Source organism: Microtus pennsylvanicus, chromosome 5 (genome assembly GCF_037038515.1).
Source record: "Microtus pennsylvanicus isolate mMicPen1 chromosome 5, mMicPen1.hap1, whole genome shotgun sequence".
Lineage (NCBI taxonomy): Eukaryota > Metazoa > Chordata > Mammalia > Rodentia > Cricetidae > Microtus > Microtus pennsylvanicus.
The window spans coordinates 50,960,538-50,976,706 of NC_134583.1; the positions used below are offsets into that span (position 1 = coordinate 50,960,538).

General features: G+C 44.9%; 1 protein-coding gene across 1 annotated transcript in view; it reads left to right on the top strand.

Annotated features, from left to right (window-relative positions):
* Positions 1 to 1,325: 1,325 nt before the first annotated feature.
* Positions 1,326 to 16,169, top strand: part of Swap70 (switching B cell complex subunit SWAP70) — a 64,138-nt gene continuing 49,294 nt past the window's right edge. The window contains exon 1 of the mRNA XM_075971871.1: positions 1,326 to 1,555. Within this exon, the coding sequence (XP_075827986.1) occupies positions 1,457 to 1,555 (99 nt within the window). The 5' untranslated portion in view covers positions 1,326 to 1,456. The remainder of the gene's footprint in view (positions 1,556 to 16,169) is intronic.

The window sequence follows — 16,169 nt, forward strand, 5'->3', positions numbered from 1 at the left end:
CCAAAGGAACTTTAAAGAGGAAAAATAAACTACACTTTTAACCTGAGAAGCCCTGCTTTTGACTTTTGATGGTTATCCTTTCCAGAGTGTCTTTTTTTTTTTTTTTTTTTTTTTGGTTTTTTGAGACAGGGTTTCTCTGTGGTTTTGGAGCCTGTCCTGGAACTAGCTCTTGTAGACCAGGCTGGTCTTGAACTCACAGAAATCCGCCTGCCTCTGCCTCCCGAGTGCTGGGATTAAAGGCGTGCGCCACCACAGCCCGGCCTTTCCAGAGTGTCTTAACTGGGTTCAGAATTAACAGAAGAGGACCGTGAATTGTGAGTGGATTCCAGTCACCTAGTCACAGTCACTAACCCAGGCAGTGGAAGAGCCTTCTGGAACATCTGCTATGCCATGCTCATTTTATTCATGGAGAATTTAAAGCCAGGCAGAGTTCAAGTGATCAGTGGTAAGAGATGTAAGTTGAGCAATTACAGTCTTGGGGACACTTCTCTAGGCCCGAATAGGTTCTTTTTAGTTGGTTCACCATTCTCATTGGTAAAATAGGTGGAGTGATTTCCTGGGGTTGACCGAGATTTCCATCCATGCAAGCACAGCCCATCAGCGACAGCAGCATCACTTTGTCGAAGCCTTTCCTAAGTTATGTGAACTGATGATCCCCAGCTCCTGGGGTTAGAAAGAAAAGTTTGGGCGTATCAACTTCGTTTTACACATTTGTTTAGTATGTATGTGAGTGGGCTGACGGTGAAAGTCAGGAAAAAACTTGCGGTATTTAGTTCTCATTCCACCAGGCGGGTTCAGGAGATGGAACTCAAAGTCGTCAGGTTTGGCAGGAAAAGCCTTTACACACCCAGCTATCTTATCAGCCCATCATGAACTTTCTAACTCTCTTTGAAACTTGTTGCCTTCCCAGAGGCCGCTACAGAGGCATCAACGCCGAAGCAACTTTTCCCAGAGGCTCCTTTTTTGTTTCTGTCCCCTTCCTCATTCTCCCTGATTTGGGATTAAGCATTCCAGGCTCGCTCTGGGCATTTTTGCCTTCTTGTCTGACCTCTCAGGACTCCATCTCAGGACTGAACCAAAGCTCCTGTAGTAACTATGGGACTCCCACAGAGGCCGCAAGGACTGATCACTTGAGTCTCGCGTGTTCCCAGGGATGGGGGGCATTTCTTTCCAGGCTTACGCGAGCTCTGAAAATGGCCTGAGTTGGTGTGGAAACCCACCAGATGGACTTGGCGCGGTGTTTACAAACCCACACTGGACAGAGGCCGCCGTCCGGGAGGACGGCTGGCCGGACGGAGGGGCGGGGCAGACAGGGGGCGGGGATAGAGGGGCGGGGCCTGCCGCGGTCAGGTGACCGCACGGCGGGCAGCGTCGTCTGTGGGGCTCCTGCTGGTGGCAGAGTCGCCGAGGGGCCGGCAGGGCGGGTCAGGTCCGTCGGGGCAGCGCAGCCGCAGCCATGGGGGGCCTGAAGGACGAGCTGCTCAAAGCCATCTGGCACGCCTTCACCGCGCTCGACCTGGACCGCAGCGGCAAGGTCTCCAAGTCGCAGCTCAAGGTGGGGTCCCTGTTGCCGGCGCTTCCCCGGGGGAACGGGACCCGCGGCGGGGTCCGCAGGGAGGGGTGGCTGGGAAGCGGCGGGGCAGCCGTCCACGCGCCTCCTTCTGGCCTTCGGGGCGGTGCGCGGGGGCGGGCGCGCTCCTCCGGCTTCCGCGACGGCTGCAGTGTGCTCAGAGGGGCGCCGCGGGACCCGCAGGGCGTCCCCCTGTGAGGGGTGGCGGGGAGCCCGGGAGCCTCCGCCTCGCCTCGGGGACGCGGAGCAGAGCCTTCCCAGAGCCTTCCAACCCGGCGTTCGCAGAGCTTGGGGCTAGTGAGAGCGCGTGCCGAGCAGCTCGGATCTTGCTGGCTCTCTGCGAAGGCCATTGCTTTTACAGAGTCCTCGTCAGGGCTGCCCAAGGACCCCAGAGGTACGCATAAAGGGACACTTGTAAGTTGAGTAAACCCCAAAGTGGCCCTCAGCCAGGAGAAATTGGCAGCCTCTTGAAGAGTCTGAGATATAGAAACAGACAAGAAGAGCCATTCACAGGCATTTTTCAAATATACACATTTTGGATCTGAGTGACTGTTGCTTTTTAAGCCTCTTCTGGGAAGAAGTTTCCGAAGATTGGGTTTGCTTTGTATTTTTTTGTGCCGTAAATGAGGAAGTTCTTTTCAGTAGTGGCTTTTATGCCAGTAGGATTTGGCGTTCTCACTTGTTTTCCTTTTGATCTTATTCATTAAATCATAGTCTGGAAGGGCCGATGGAAATTAGCCACATACTTTTACTTTACAAATTAATATACGGGGCCCGGAGAGATGGATGACTCAGTGGTTAAGAGCCACTGCTTTTCCAGAGGACCAGGATTCTGTTCCCAGCACCCACGTGGGGTGGCTCACAACTGCCTGTAACTTCAGCTCCAGGGGCCTCTGATGCCTCTTGCCTCTGTGGGCAGCAGCACACACGTTTTCACACGCATACACATAATTTAAAGATAATATTTTTAAAAAGTCAATAGGCGTTTCTGGTGTACAGGTCAGTGAGTTTTAGCACATGTAGGAAGTCACTGTCACTAACTAGGATTTCATCAGTTCCCTCCCACAAAGCTTTGTCATACTGCCTTATCTCCAACAGGTGGTAACCATTGATCTGCTAGTTTTTCTTTGTCTACAGTTTGATATGAATGGGATCTTCTGAAACTGGCTTCCTTTACTCAGATAAATGCCTTAGGAATTAGCCTATCTTGTGTATATTGTTACCTCTAGGTTATTACATAGTATAACAGGTGTGCCATAGTTATCCACTCTCCCTTGAAGATAAACTAGATTTATCTCTAGTTTACTTGTGATTCTGAATAGAGCTGTATGACTTTGTTTTTACTTGCTATTATAACTTTTGTGTAGTGTGCAGCTGGATCTTCTTTAAACCATTCAGATACCTGTCTTTTTTTGGGGGGGGGGGGAGACAGGGTTTCTCTGTGGAGCCTTGACTGTTCTATGACACCCTTCTTAATCAGAATATTTAGGCCATTTACATTTAATGTAATGATTGATATTGTTAGATTTAGGATTGCCATTTTATGATTTGGCTTTCATTCATTCATTGTTTTTTTCTCTTTTGTTTTATGTACTCAGAATTACTATTTTGTCACTTCAAGGGGAACGTAGAAAGCCTATGCCATGTAAAATTCATTACCCTTTCTGCTTTGTGTGTAACTCGTATTTATTGCTCTGTATACATTGGAAAACATCAATATTACTATTTTTTAACTTTCAGTTATAACTTTTAAAGAACCTAAGAAAATGGTTCATCTTTCCTCCATATAGTACCAGGTTACCCCTCCGTTTGTCAGTATGGTAGTTGAAGATTCTGAGGTGTGATTTGTCCTAAGTTACAGTGTAAACAGTAGCTAGGTTAGATCGAGAATTTTCACTTTTTTTTTCCCACCTGCCTCTGCCTCCCTCGTGCTGGGATTAAAGATGTGCACTACCATGCCCAGCAAGATTTTCACGTTGTAAAGCCAGTGCTCCTTAATCCCCCCTTTTTCCAACTGAAGATATAGATGAGATAAAATTCTGTTACTTTCTTTGTACTCCATTACAAATTTGAGGAAAAGAACCTAAGGGATTTTTTTTTTTAAATTTCAATGAAACCTCTGCTTGCCCTAGAGAACTTCCATTTATTTAATGTCATTGTGTGTGCATGTGTGTGGGTGCTTACCTCTGTGGATCTGGAGATCACAGGACAGTTTCCAGGAGTCAGTTCTGTCCTTCCATTGGGTGGATTCCCAGGGGTAGGCTCAAGTCATCAGGATTGGCAACAAGCACCTTTTACCCACTGAGGCATCTTGCTGTTCCCTTAGGGGATTATTGACAGCAACCTAGGCAGGAAGTGTAAAATCTCGGTTCATAGTTTCAGTCCCATGTTGCTAGCACATCTGTGAAGCTGTATTTGGGCTCTCCTGTGTCTGCATAAGAGACTTTGGATTAATTCAGTGTGCACATCTTGCCAGTGTTTTGGAACTGAAATATTTAAATTTAAACTTTTTCTTGGTGTTTGAGTCTGTTTCATTGGTGAGCAGTAGTGTTTTGAAGTTAATGTATTGATTTACTTATGTAATTTTTTTTGTCTTCTTTAGTGTGTGTAAAGTACCACGCTAGAACCCAGCATGCTAGGCTAACACTCTACCCTGAGTTTTCCTCTAGCCCCATTTTTACTTTAAAACTGTGTGTGTATCTGTGTATGCGTGTGTTCTTGTGTGTGTGGGCGCACATGCTACATGGTGCTTGTAGAGGGCGGAGGGTAACCTCTGGTGCCACCCTGCGGAAGGTGTCGCATTGGCCTGAGCTCACCAGTCAGACTAGGCTGGTTGGCTCCTCCTGTCTCCACCTCCTCAGTGCCGGGATGACAGTGCCCACCTCCGTGCAGCGTATTTTCACAGAGGTGCCGGGGATTGAATCCAGGTCTACACACGCTTCTTGCCCGAGCCACATGCACTACCACACAGCCTCTGCTTACCTATTTTTTCATTGTGTAGTGCTGGAGATTGAACCCAGGGCCTGCTGCATTCTAAGCAAGCTCTGTATCACTGAGCTATACTTCCATCTCTATTCTTATATCTATTTATTTATTTTAATTTAACTTATTATTATTATTATTATTTGGTAATCATTCTATGTAGTCCTGAATGGGCTGGAACTTGCCATGCAGACCAGGCAGACTTCAGACTTACAGCAGTCTTCCCGCTTTTCCCTTTCAGGTGTTGAGATGGCATGTGGAAACCATGCTTGGTTTATCTTATTTGTTTATCCATTAATTTATTTTAGGTTTATTTATAGTGTATATCCCTGTGTGTGCACATGCACACGAGCATGTGTGTGTGTGTGTGTGTGTGTGGAGCGGACAGTGTAGAAGAGTGGTTCTCTCCTTCCACTGTGTGGGCTCTGGGGATAACTCAGGTCATACCTGGTGGCCACGCACCTTTACCCGCTGAGCCATTTTGCTGGTCTACCTTTGGTTTTTTCTTTTTTAATTAAAAATTTTGTATTAAAAAATTAATTTTTTTATTACTTTTAAATTATATGTCTATGTCCTTGTGAGGTGTGAGTGCATGTACCTAAGGAGGCGGAGACATCAATCCCTGGAGCTGGAGTTCCAGGTACTTGTGAGTGGATGCTAGGATCTGGATTCTGGTCCTCTGCAAGATCAATACATGGTCATAACTGAGCCATCTCTCTAGCCCTACTTTTTATTTGTTGAGACAGGTTTATTTTATTTTTATGTGTATGGGTGTTTTGTCTGCATGTATAGTTGTGTACCACATGTGTGTAGTCCCCTCAGTGACCAGAAGAGGGCATATCACCCCCTGGGACTTGAATTATAAAGGATGGTGAGCCATTATGTGGGTACTGGGAATGAAACTTAGGTCCTCTGGAAGAACAGCCAGTGCTTTTAGCTGCTGTGCTGTCTCTCCAGCCCCACTTTTATAACTTAAAAAAAAGTTTGCTTATTATTATTGTGTATGTGTGTGTGTGTGTGTGTGTGTGATGTGTGTGTGTGATGTGTGTGTGTGTGTGATGTGTGTGTGGTGTGTGTGTGATGTGTGTGTGATGTGTGTGTGTGATGTGTGTGTGATGTGTGTGTGTGATGTGTGTGTGTGATGTGTGTGTGTGATGTGTGTGTGTGATGTGTGTGTGTGATGTGTGTGTGATGTGTGTGTGATGTGTGTGTGGTGTGTGTGTGGTGTGTGTGTGATGTGTGTGTGATGTGTGTGTGATGTGTGTGTGATGTGTGTGTGTGATGTGTGTGTGTGATGTGTGTGTGATGTGTGTGTGTGATGTGTGTGTGATGTGTGTGTGTGATGTGTGTGTGATGTGTGTGTGTGTGATGTGTGTGTGATGTGTGTGTGTGATGTGTGTGTGTGATGTGTGTGTGTGTGTGATGTGTGTGTGTGTGTGATGTGTGTGTGTGATGTGTGTGTGTGATGTGTGTGTGATGTGTGTGATGTGTGATGTGTGTGTGATGTGTGTGTGTGATGTGTGTGTGATGTGTGTGATGTGTTTGTGTAATGTGTGTGTGTGTGATGTGTGTGTGATGTGTGTGTGATGTGTGTGTGATGTATGTGTGTGTGTGATGTGTGTGTGTGTGATGTATGTGTGTGTGTGTGATGTGTGTGTGTGATGTGTGTGTGTGTGATGTGTGAAATCAAAAGCACGAGTGCAGTGGTGTGTCTGTGGTGTTCAGAGAACCATTGTGAGTCTTTTATCTCCCTCTGCAGTGGGTTCTGGGGATTGAACTCATGTCTTCAGGCTTATATTTCTGAGCCCTCTTGCTGGCCTACCTTCGTAACTGTTGGCACAGATGGACGCACTCATGAGTATAGAATGGATGTTTCTTGTGTTGGGCATTGCGCACCGTACAGGTGATATGGTTGAGAGACAGGGAGAAGAAGAAATAGATAGGAGTCTTTACTTTCAAAGAGTTTAAATTTTGGCATGCAAATTAAGAGGGTGTGAAACCATTAAAAAATGCCTATTAGAGCTAGCTGTGGTGGACATGCCTTTATTCCCAGCACTCTGGAGGCAAAGACAGGAGGGTCTCTGAGTTTTAGGCTAGCCTGGTCTACAAAGGAGTTTCAGTACAGCCAGGGCTGTTACGTAGAGAAACCATGTCTCGAAAAACAAAACAAAACAAAGCAATGAAAAAAAGAAAAAAGAGGGGGCTGAAGAGATGGCTGAGCAGTTAAGAGCATTGACTGCTCTTCCAGAGATCCTGAGTTCAATTCCCAGCAACCACATGGTGGATCACAACTATCTCTAGTGGGATTTGATGCCCTCTCCTGGGATAAAGGTGTGCATGCAAATAGAATACTCATATACAGAAAATAAATAAATAAATCTTAAAAAAAAAGAAAAAATGTCTATTTACTTAATTCTCTCTACACCCTGCCCACATAAACTATACTGCTTAGATAACTGCCTTATCCTTAAAAGACAAGAAGTCTAGCTAAGAATGGTGGCTCACGCTTGTAATCCCAACACTTGAGAATCTGAGAAAGGAGGATTACGGCAGGTTTAAGATAGTCTTGGTGTATAGAGAGCTCCATGATAGCCAGAGGTATATAACAAGACTGTTTGAAACAGTAGGGCCGTTGAGATTGCTCAGCTGGTAAAGGCGCTTGCTCCCAAGCCTGACCATTTGCATTTGGTCCCTGGGACCCCATGGTAGAAGGAGAGAAGTGACTCTTGCCTGTTGTCCACTGATCTCCACATGCATGCAGTGGATTGGCGTATATGATATGAAGTGTAGCCTAAAGGTAGGGAACACAAACAGTAGGAATTTCATTGGATGGAAGGCGCTCAGTTTGAAACATAAAATCCAAAGAAAAATTTAATAATATAATGACATTATTTTGGTGTTGCAAATACAGACTTTCACTAAACTTGTCAGTAAAATAAAAATATATGGGGGTTGGAGAGATGTCTCAATGGTTAAAGAACCCTTTTGGCTCTTGTAGAGAAGCCGGGTTCAGGTTCCTAACATTTACATACATGGTAGCCCAACCATTTTCAGTTCCAGCTCCGGGGGATCCAGTGTTCTCTTCTGACCTCTGTGGGCTTCTGCATGCCCACAGTGCACATGTATGCATCCAGGCACACACATCAACACATAAAAACAAGTAAATAAATATTAAAGCATGGGACATGTGGTTAGGAACCTTGTGTGGTAATAGCAGCCGCTCAGCATTTCACAGTGATGCTTCCTTGTTAAAACAAGTGTGTGTGAGGTCACTGCAGGCCAGTGGTCTTCCCGCAACTTTCCAGAAGTCCCCTCCTCCCCACAAGGAAGGGAACCACTTCTGCCCACTTTAGAAAAACCATCAGCTCCATTGTTCCAGTTCATAATTATATTGTTAAAAGGCAGTTCATTATTTTATTCTAATATTGAGTTGGTGTTGCTCCGTTCCACAAGTTAGATATTTAAGGGATTAAGTTCCTTTTTTAAAAATTTTAATCATAGTGCTGGAGAGTACTCGCTGCTGTAATTCTCCTCCAACCCTCCAGCCCCACCTCCCCACTAGGGTCTTACTGTATAGCCCTGGCTGTCCTGGGACTCACTCTGTAGACCAGGCTGGCCTCGACCTCACAGAGATTTGCCTGCCTCTGTCTTCCCAGTGCCTTTTTTTTAAGGTTTATTTATTTATTATCTGTACAGTATTCTGTTTGCATGTATGCCTGCAGGCCAAAACAGGGCACCAGATCTCATTACAGATGGTTGTGAGCCACCATGTGGTTGCTGGAAATTGAACTCAGGACCTTTGGAAGAACAGGCAATGCTCTTAACCGCTGAGCCATCTCTCCAGCCCCCCAGTGCATTATTTTTAAATGTGAGACAATTTCCATACTTTAGGAGACCTTAGTAATCTGCCCTTTGAAATAGACATTGCTTTTAGATCAGGGTATAAGTTCTCAGAAGTCATAATTGAAATAGGTTTGGGTGTTGGAGGCGGCTTGTTAGTTACCCGGCCACCCAGACTCCCCAAATAATCACACAGAAACTATATTATTTAAATCACTGCTTGGCCAATCACTTAAGGGTATTTCTAGCTTGCTCTTATATCCTAAACTAACCCATCTCCATTAATCTGTGCATCACCACAAGGTCGTGGGTTCCAGCGGAGGTGTTTGTCCCCAGAGGCAGCTACTGGCTTCTCATTGACTCCGCCTACTCTCTCCTCTCTCTGCTTGGAACTCCCGCCTTGCCCTATTCTGCTAAGCCACTGGCCGAAACAGATTTATTCATTAACGAATAAAAGCAAAACACAGACAGAAGGACTTCCCACACCAGGGCATATTGTTGGAAATCGAGGGAATACTTACTCTTCTGTTACATTTTAGTTGTATATTTCTTTAGGTGAGTGTGTGAGCAGGTCACTGTATACGCAGAGGTCAGGGGACAACTTGGGAGAGTTGGCTCTCCCCTTCTACATGTGGGTCCCAGGGATCAAACTCAGCTTGTCAGGCAGGCTTCATGGCAAATGCCTTTCCCCACTGAACCGTCTCGCTGACCTCTGATTAGTCTTTATTCTGCGGTTATTTAAAAACTGTCTTTAATCCCAGCACTCGGGAGGCAGAGGCAGGCAGATCTCTGGGAGTTCAAGGCCAGCCTGGTCTACAAGAGCTAGTTCCAGGACAGGCTCCAAAACCACAGAGAAACCCTGTCTTGAAAAACAAACAAACAAACAAACAAAAAACCAAAACAAAATAAACAAAAAAACCCCCAACTGTCATCATATTCTTTAGCATTTCATTGGTCGTTCCTTGCTAAGAAGTATATGTAACACCAGCACACAATAATAAAGGTTATCACTTAACAACTTAAAAGGAACTGTCATAGTTCATATGTACAAATGGTCTAAAATTCCTAAGACTAAAAAATGGCACTTACAAAATGAAAAGTCTCTCTTGGCTCACACTAGTTCTCTGCCCTTCTGCTCCTTCCAAAGTTCACAATGTACCTTAAATTAATACTGTTACTGTTATGTAGTGATTATATAGTTATATATAGTGTTATAGAGTGTTTTTCCCTTAAATATAGCAAACTCAAGTGATATTTTTGCACCCTCTATTATAAAGTTTAGTTTGCAATTATGGCTTCAGTGTGAATTACATGTTAGTGCTGGGAATGTCTTAAAATAAGGGTACCGGCTCCACTTCCTGTCTGTTGTTTTTAGAAACAACTCCAGTGAGGATCCAAATAAAATCACTTTCAGAGGGGCAGTGTGGGTAGTTTGCATCTCATTTTCTCATTGATAGGTACTCATTCATATTCTCCCCCAGTAGGGTCTCTTCTGTAGCCCAGGTTGGCCTCAAACTTACAAATGCACCTGTGTTAGCCTCCCAAGAGGTGGGATTACAAGACAACCATTAGGCTTGAAATATCTTGAATCAGTTGTTTTTTATTCTTTAACTTGGTGTTGGTTTGCATAGTTTTGAATACTATCTCGTATTTTGTTCCTATGCAGGCATCTAGTTTCAAAAGTTTTAACCTGGATTGTTAAAGTAATTGACCATGCAAGAGTAGTAAGCTGAAAACACAAGGAAGCAAACTGCAGGGAAGGCCTCGCTCTGTGTGGAGCTCAGACACAAAGCCCAGGTTAATTCTCATGATCTTGGCATGAATAGCATTGCGTTCCTAATCCTGCCGACTGCGTTTCCTGCTAACCATTGTGCTAGAAGCTCTTTATGTTGGGAAACCAAAAATTCTAATTTCAAAAAGCAAGGTTAGGGCATTCAAATCCAAAGTGAGCCTACTCGGAGGTGTTGGAAGGCAGCCTGGTGGGGGTCCGAGTCTATCTCTGCTGAGAAGGAGGACCGAGAATGAGAAGGCTTGTTTGGAAACCTAGCGAGACCCTGCCTCAAAGAGACAGCATGTGTAAATAGTTGTGACATTTCCCAAACAGAAGAGTAAGGCTAGCTTTCTAAATAAAAAGAACACCAGATACGCCCAAACCTTAAAGTGGGTTAGAGTGAGGTGAGGCTTATTTCTGGTGCCTATTTTTTTGCTACAAAATGTTCAGTGTGATGACCTGGGAATTTTGTGCTTAAAAAAATACATGTGGGAGGGGGCTCAAGAAGGGGGGACCTGATGCTGCTTTTGACCTCTGTGGATACCACGCACACACACAAACACATGGTGTACGTACACCCACAGACACACACATGCACACATATACATACGGTGTACACATACACAGAGACACACACACAGATAAAACACTGATGCACATAAAAGAAATAAATCTTAAAAAAATAGGTGTAAACTCTTGTCTTATCGAAGACAATACGTGTATCTCAGGGCACTGTTGGTGTTGTCCGATCACCTCAGCCCAGCATTTCTGACCTTAAAACTCGGAGCTTACAACCTTCCTGAGCCCCACTTCCTTTGGGTATCACTACCACAGGCACACAATAACGAAGCTACAGGTACCTGCTTTCTAAGCTTGCCACCACGCTTTCTCATCCTGCCCAGCCGAGGGGTGTCCAGGACCTTCCTCCTGTCGGTGAACAGGAGGAGATCAGAGCTGCTGGGTTCTCTTTCTCTCTCCTATCTCGCAACAGAAACCGAAGTATAACCTGTGTCTCAGCGCCCGTTATTTCTTCTCATCCCACTCTTCCTTTTTGTTTGAGACAAAGTCTCACACGCTAGTCCACTGTGGCCTGGAACTTTCTGTATAGTCCACACTGGCCTAAAACTCAGGATGATCCTCTTCCTCAGCATTCTAGGGCTGGCAGGTTATAGTACCGAGCTGAAATGGGGTTCTCCCTGTTTTGCCCAGGTTGGCCTAGAACTCATGGCTCACAGGATCTTCCCCTCAGTCACCTGGATAGCTGGGACTAGAGTATCCTGCCACTTCCAGTCTACTTGATGCTGCAGTTCTCAGCAGTTGAGAGGAAAAACATTTACTAGGAATAATGCGTACATTAACTTTTGTGTGGAAAGAAGAAAGGTGGTTTAGGAGGAGACTTTAGAAATTGAACTTCGTGGCAGAGTTCCACGTGGCTTTTAGTTCCAGACCTCCTACTCCCTCCCGTGTCAAGAAGAAAAGTAGTAGTTCTAAGTGTAAAGACAGCATTGGGAAGTGTTGCCTTTTCAGTGAGCTGTGGGAAGAGGGGCACAGTCTGCCCTCAAGGAGCAGAGCCCCTCAGTTCTTTCCAGTCACAGGATGATGCACGTGAGTCCAGGTGGCTGTTGCCTGGGAGTTGAGAGAGCTGTGGGCAGCTGACCCGGGTCTCAGTGGCAGAGTGAGAGCTGTTTGATACAGACTTTGATAGGTTGGACTGGATTAAAATCCTGAGGTCCTTTCTTAGGTGACTTTTCTGTTCATTTTTTTTCATTTAATTACTTTGCGGATGGAGGGGTATGCGCATGTTTTAGCATGTGCGTGGAGAATGGAGGGTAACTCTTTCCACCATGTGGGTTCAGGGGAAGGAGCTCGGGTTGTGAAGCTTGGCATCAAGTGCCTTAGCCAGGAGCCATTGCTCCAGCCCTCTACTGCTGTATTTTATCTCTTAAATGGGGGATTAAGACATAGGGTACTTCTCCCTCTCTCCTGCCTCTTATCCCTGGATTTTTGCTTTTTATGGCTTCTGTTATTCGTGAACAGTTATAGCCTAAAATACCAAATGGAAAATTTTAGAAATAAATACTTCGCAAGTTTTAAATAGCTTATTATAGTATATTGATTTAATTGTTCACTTATTATTATTATTGTTATCATTATTCAGGCTATTGTTAATCTTTTGCTGGGCTTAATTTGTAAATTAAATTTCATTATTGGTACATGAGGAAAATATGGTATATATGGGGCTTGATACTTTCTGGGGTTTCCTGCATTTTTGAGGAGCCATTGGATGTGTCTCCCCGAATATTAGCCCGAAGGCTGGTTAGGATAGAAGCTGCATGGTAGGACATCTGTACCTGAGGTCTCTCCCACCCCATGTGGCAGGCACTATACTGAGTGTCAAGGAATGAGACTGCCTCGCTACTTCTCCAGCCTGGTGAATTATGCTTGAGCAGCTCCAACAGTGTTAATAACTAATACTTCTGAAAGTTATCTGAAGTAGAAGTTGCAGTTAAAAGTTCTCTCTGGAGGCATAGCAGAATAAATGAAAAGTGCCCATATGTGTAAGGAGAATCAAAGAAAAGAATCTTGAAAGATTTCAAGTGCCCTTGTCTTAGCCATGTTTGTTGGCTAGTTTCTATGAAGTACTTTATTAGTTTTTCTGGGTTTGTACAGATGGATGAAGGACCCTGTCATTAAGGAATGTGAACAGTGGTGCAAGTCACAGATGAGAAACCTATTGGAATTTTCTTCTACAGATGGCTTTTTTTTGGGGGGGGCAGGGTGTCACTGCAACCTGGAGCTCATTGTGGGGCCCAGATTGACATAAAACTCTTGTCCTCCTGCCTCAGCTCTCCCTCAGTGTACACTGCCATATCTGGTGATCGCCTTTTTTTAATAATCCTTTCCCAGTATCTGTGCATGCACACATGTGTGCAGATATCCAGGCGTATGTATGTATGCATACACACACACATATAGTATATAAAATTTGAGACAGACATACATGCTGCTATGTAAGTAGGATCTTCTTTTCTGTGCTTTTGTGACTCCCTTCTTGAGCATTGTGCTGGGAGCATCTTTCAGTACCATAGCACACGGATACAAATCCCATCCTTCTCAACACTTAGGAGTGTATTTTGCTTTGTTTTACTGGTTTTTATTCATAGGTTTTTGAGATGTTTTTGTTTTCCTCCAGCCATGCCCCAAAGCATAGGTCACATCTCTGTCATCTCTGTCCCCGCCTGTCAGTTGTGCGGTAGGCAGAACGGCGGCTCTGCGTTTTCCGGCACCAGACATAGGCAGGGCAAAGACTGAGCCTGTGAGCAATCGATGCTGTGTTGTTGCTTAAGTATCTGATGTTACTCAGTAAAAAGGGAAGCTTATCCACATTAGTATGGCTAAGTATCCCATCATTTATTTGTTCACTGATTCATTTATTTTTGAAGAAAGGGTAGAAATTGATCTTTTTGTAGTACACTCCAAGGTATAAAATCACGGAAATAATATAGTAGCCGGGCACGGTAGCTGGCGCACTCTTGTAGTTACAGTACTTGAAGGTAGAGGATCAGGAGTTTACAGTCACCCTTGGTCAGTCTTCTGGGCTTCAAAGACTGAGTCTTAGAAACAGAACAACCAATATCCGGCCATCCAAAAAATTCCAACAGGAAGAAGAGCAACAACAACCCCTCCAGAACCAACAAGCAGCAGAACAAGAAACAATTCGGAGGATGATCTCCACGCAGTATACATAGTTTAGGGCTTCTTTTTGAGACAGGGTCTTACTGGGTAGACCAGGCTGGCTTTGAACTCAGAGATCTGCCTGCCTCTGCCTTCTGAGTGCTGGGATTAAAGGCGAGTGCTACACACATAGCTGTAACTCCTTAAGTGTAGTTTCCTTGTAAAAGCTACTACTACCTTAACCAAATGTTTAAAAGTTCCTTTATAGACAGATGAGAGAGCTCAGGTGCCTGCTGCCAACCCTGACGACCTCAGTTTAGTCTCTAGCATCTGCATGATGGAAAGAAGAGAACCTAGCCCCCTCTGACCTCCGTACTTTCACTGTGACGTGTGCCTTCCCCCTCCCGGGAAATGTTCAAATGTTGGGGCCAGTGAGGTGGGGCAGTGAAGGGACTTGCTCTCAAGCCCAACAGTCTGTTTGGTCTCTGGGAGCAACATGTTAAAAGAAGAGAAACAACTCCTACAGGTTTCCCTTTGACTGCTACGTGTGCCGTGACATTCACACCCTTTGCCCCATCCCCACTCCCAACACGTGCACAATTAATAAAAAAATAAAGCTGTAAAGACATAAGCCAGACCAAAAATCACACACAGCAGCCAGCTTTAGGCTTCAGATGTCCAGTCTTAACCTGAACTTGGAAAATAGCTTACATGTTTAGTTTTCAGTTTGCTTTGTGAGTTCTCTATCTATGCCCATTGCTCATTTTGCTATTATATGTTCCTTTTATTTTTTTTAAAAAATCTCTAAGAGTGGCATTAAGTAATTGTGGCATTAGCCTTTTCGTTTGCTTGGGTATCTTTTTCCTGAAAGAGAATGTTTAAAGCCTTTTAAGATGAAATTTGCCAGCGTTTTCTAGTAAGTTGCTGATGAAGTTGATGAATTCACCCCAAGTAATTTATTAAAGGCTTTTCATTTAGAATGTGACCCAGTGGCACATGCGTAGCACAGTGGTGCATTTTCCCTGGAAGGCATCGAGATGTGGTTGGGGTCAGAGACGCTCCCTGTCTCCCTCCCTCTCTTAGGGCTGCTGCGCTTCCGTTGCAGCCATCCTTGGCCCCACGCTAGTCCTTTTGAGCTGGCTGTGGGAAGACAGGTGTGGAGCTCGGATGCTTCTCTGGCTTCTAATTCTGTAGGCCTTTGGCACAAGTAGCATTTGGAGGTTTATTTGGTAAAAGTGTCTGGGATGGTAATTGGTTGTACTTGAACTGAGGGTTTTGTTCTTTTTCCTTTTTTCCTTTTTGAGGCTGAATAGAATGGAAATAACTTAAAAGGAGCAGACGAGACCCAACAGGGATAAGCAGGAGGCGAAGCTGCTGGCAGAAGGGGAGCTGACTCCATGGGGAAAGGGGCAGGACTAATGTTAGACAATGCTTCAAGGCAGGGCATCGACTATGTAGGAAGTTGATCATTCGGCCTTATTGTTAGGGAGAATTTTCTGGTAACTTGCCATTAGCTTGAAATTTTATAAGTCAGACAGGAATTTTCGTGTTTTGAAAAAGATCGCCCGTTATGAATTACGGTTCTGTAATTGTGCAAGTGTTTGGAATAGCGGTCCCCACCCCCTTTTCTCTGTGCTGATCTTGCCCATTGCGCACATCCTGTATAGGGAAGCGTGTGTGACCGGGGGTGCGTTTCAAAGAAGCCTTCAGAATCTCTACATCTTTGGGAGGGAAGAGGGTGAACATTCAGCAGTAGTGTGTTTGGCAAAACCCTGTTTAGTCGCCCACCATCCTTGATTTCATTTTTATGATAGCTGGGGCAAAAATGCTTAAAAGCATAAATGCAAGCCATGCACAGAGGCCATACACAGGACATCTCAGAGCAGAGGCCCTGCGGGGCCAGCAGCAGGCTGCCATCAAGGGCCCAGAGAGATGAGTTTCTGGCATGGATGTGGATATTTTATTGTGTAACAATGATTTATTCTTCAGACGAAGGGACAGAGGAAAATTGCTTAGCAGTCATGTGGGTGCTGGAGAATGGCCTTTGAAGGAGCAGGCGTCTGAAGTGGGATAAATTCAGCGTTTCAGGCTCCAGCTAGAGCAGCTCATGGCAATCCTTTTACAAATAGGGGCTTGCAGTCTTTTTTGCTTCTGATTGCTTTTGTTCGATCTGTTTTTCTGCTTTCTCGTGTGGAGAAAGGGCTGATTCTTATGGGAGTGGTTTCCTCAGAGCCTGTGCTGGGAGGAGAGCATTTCCACACAGAGGTTGGTTGGGTTTGTAGTGGTTCTTCACCACAGGGGTTGACTCAGCTCTGCTGAGTGCCTGTCACC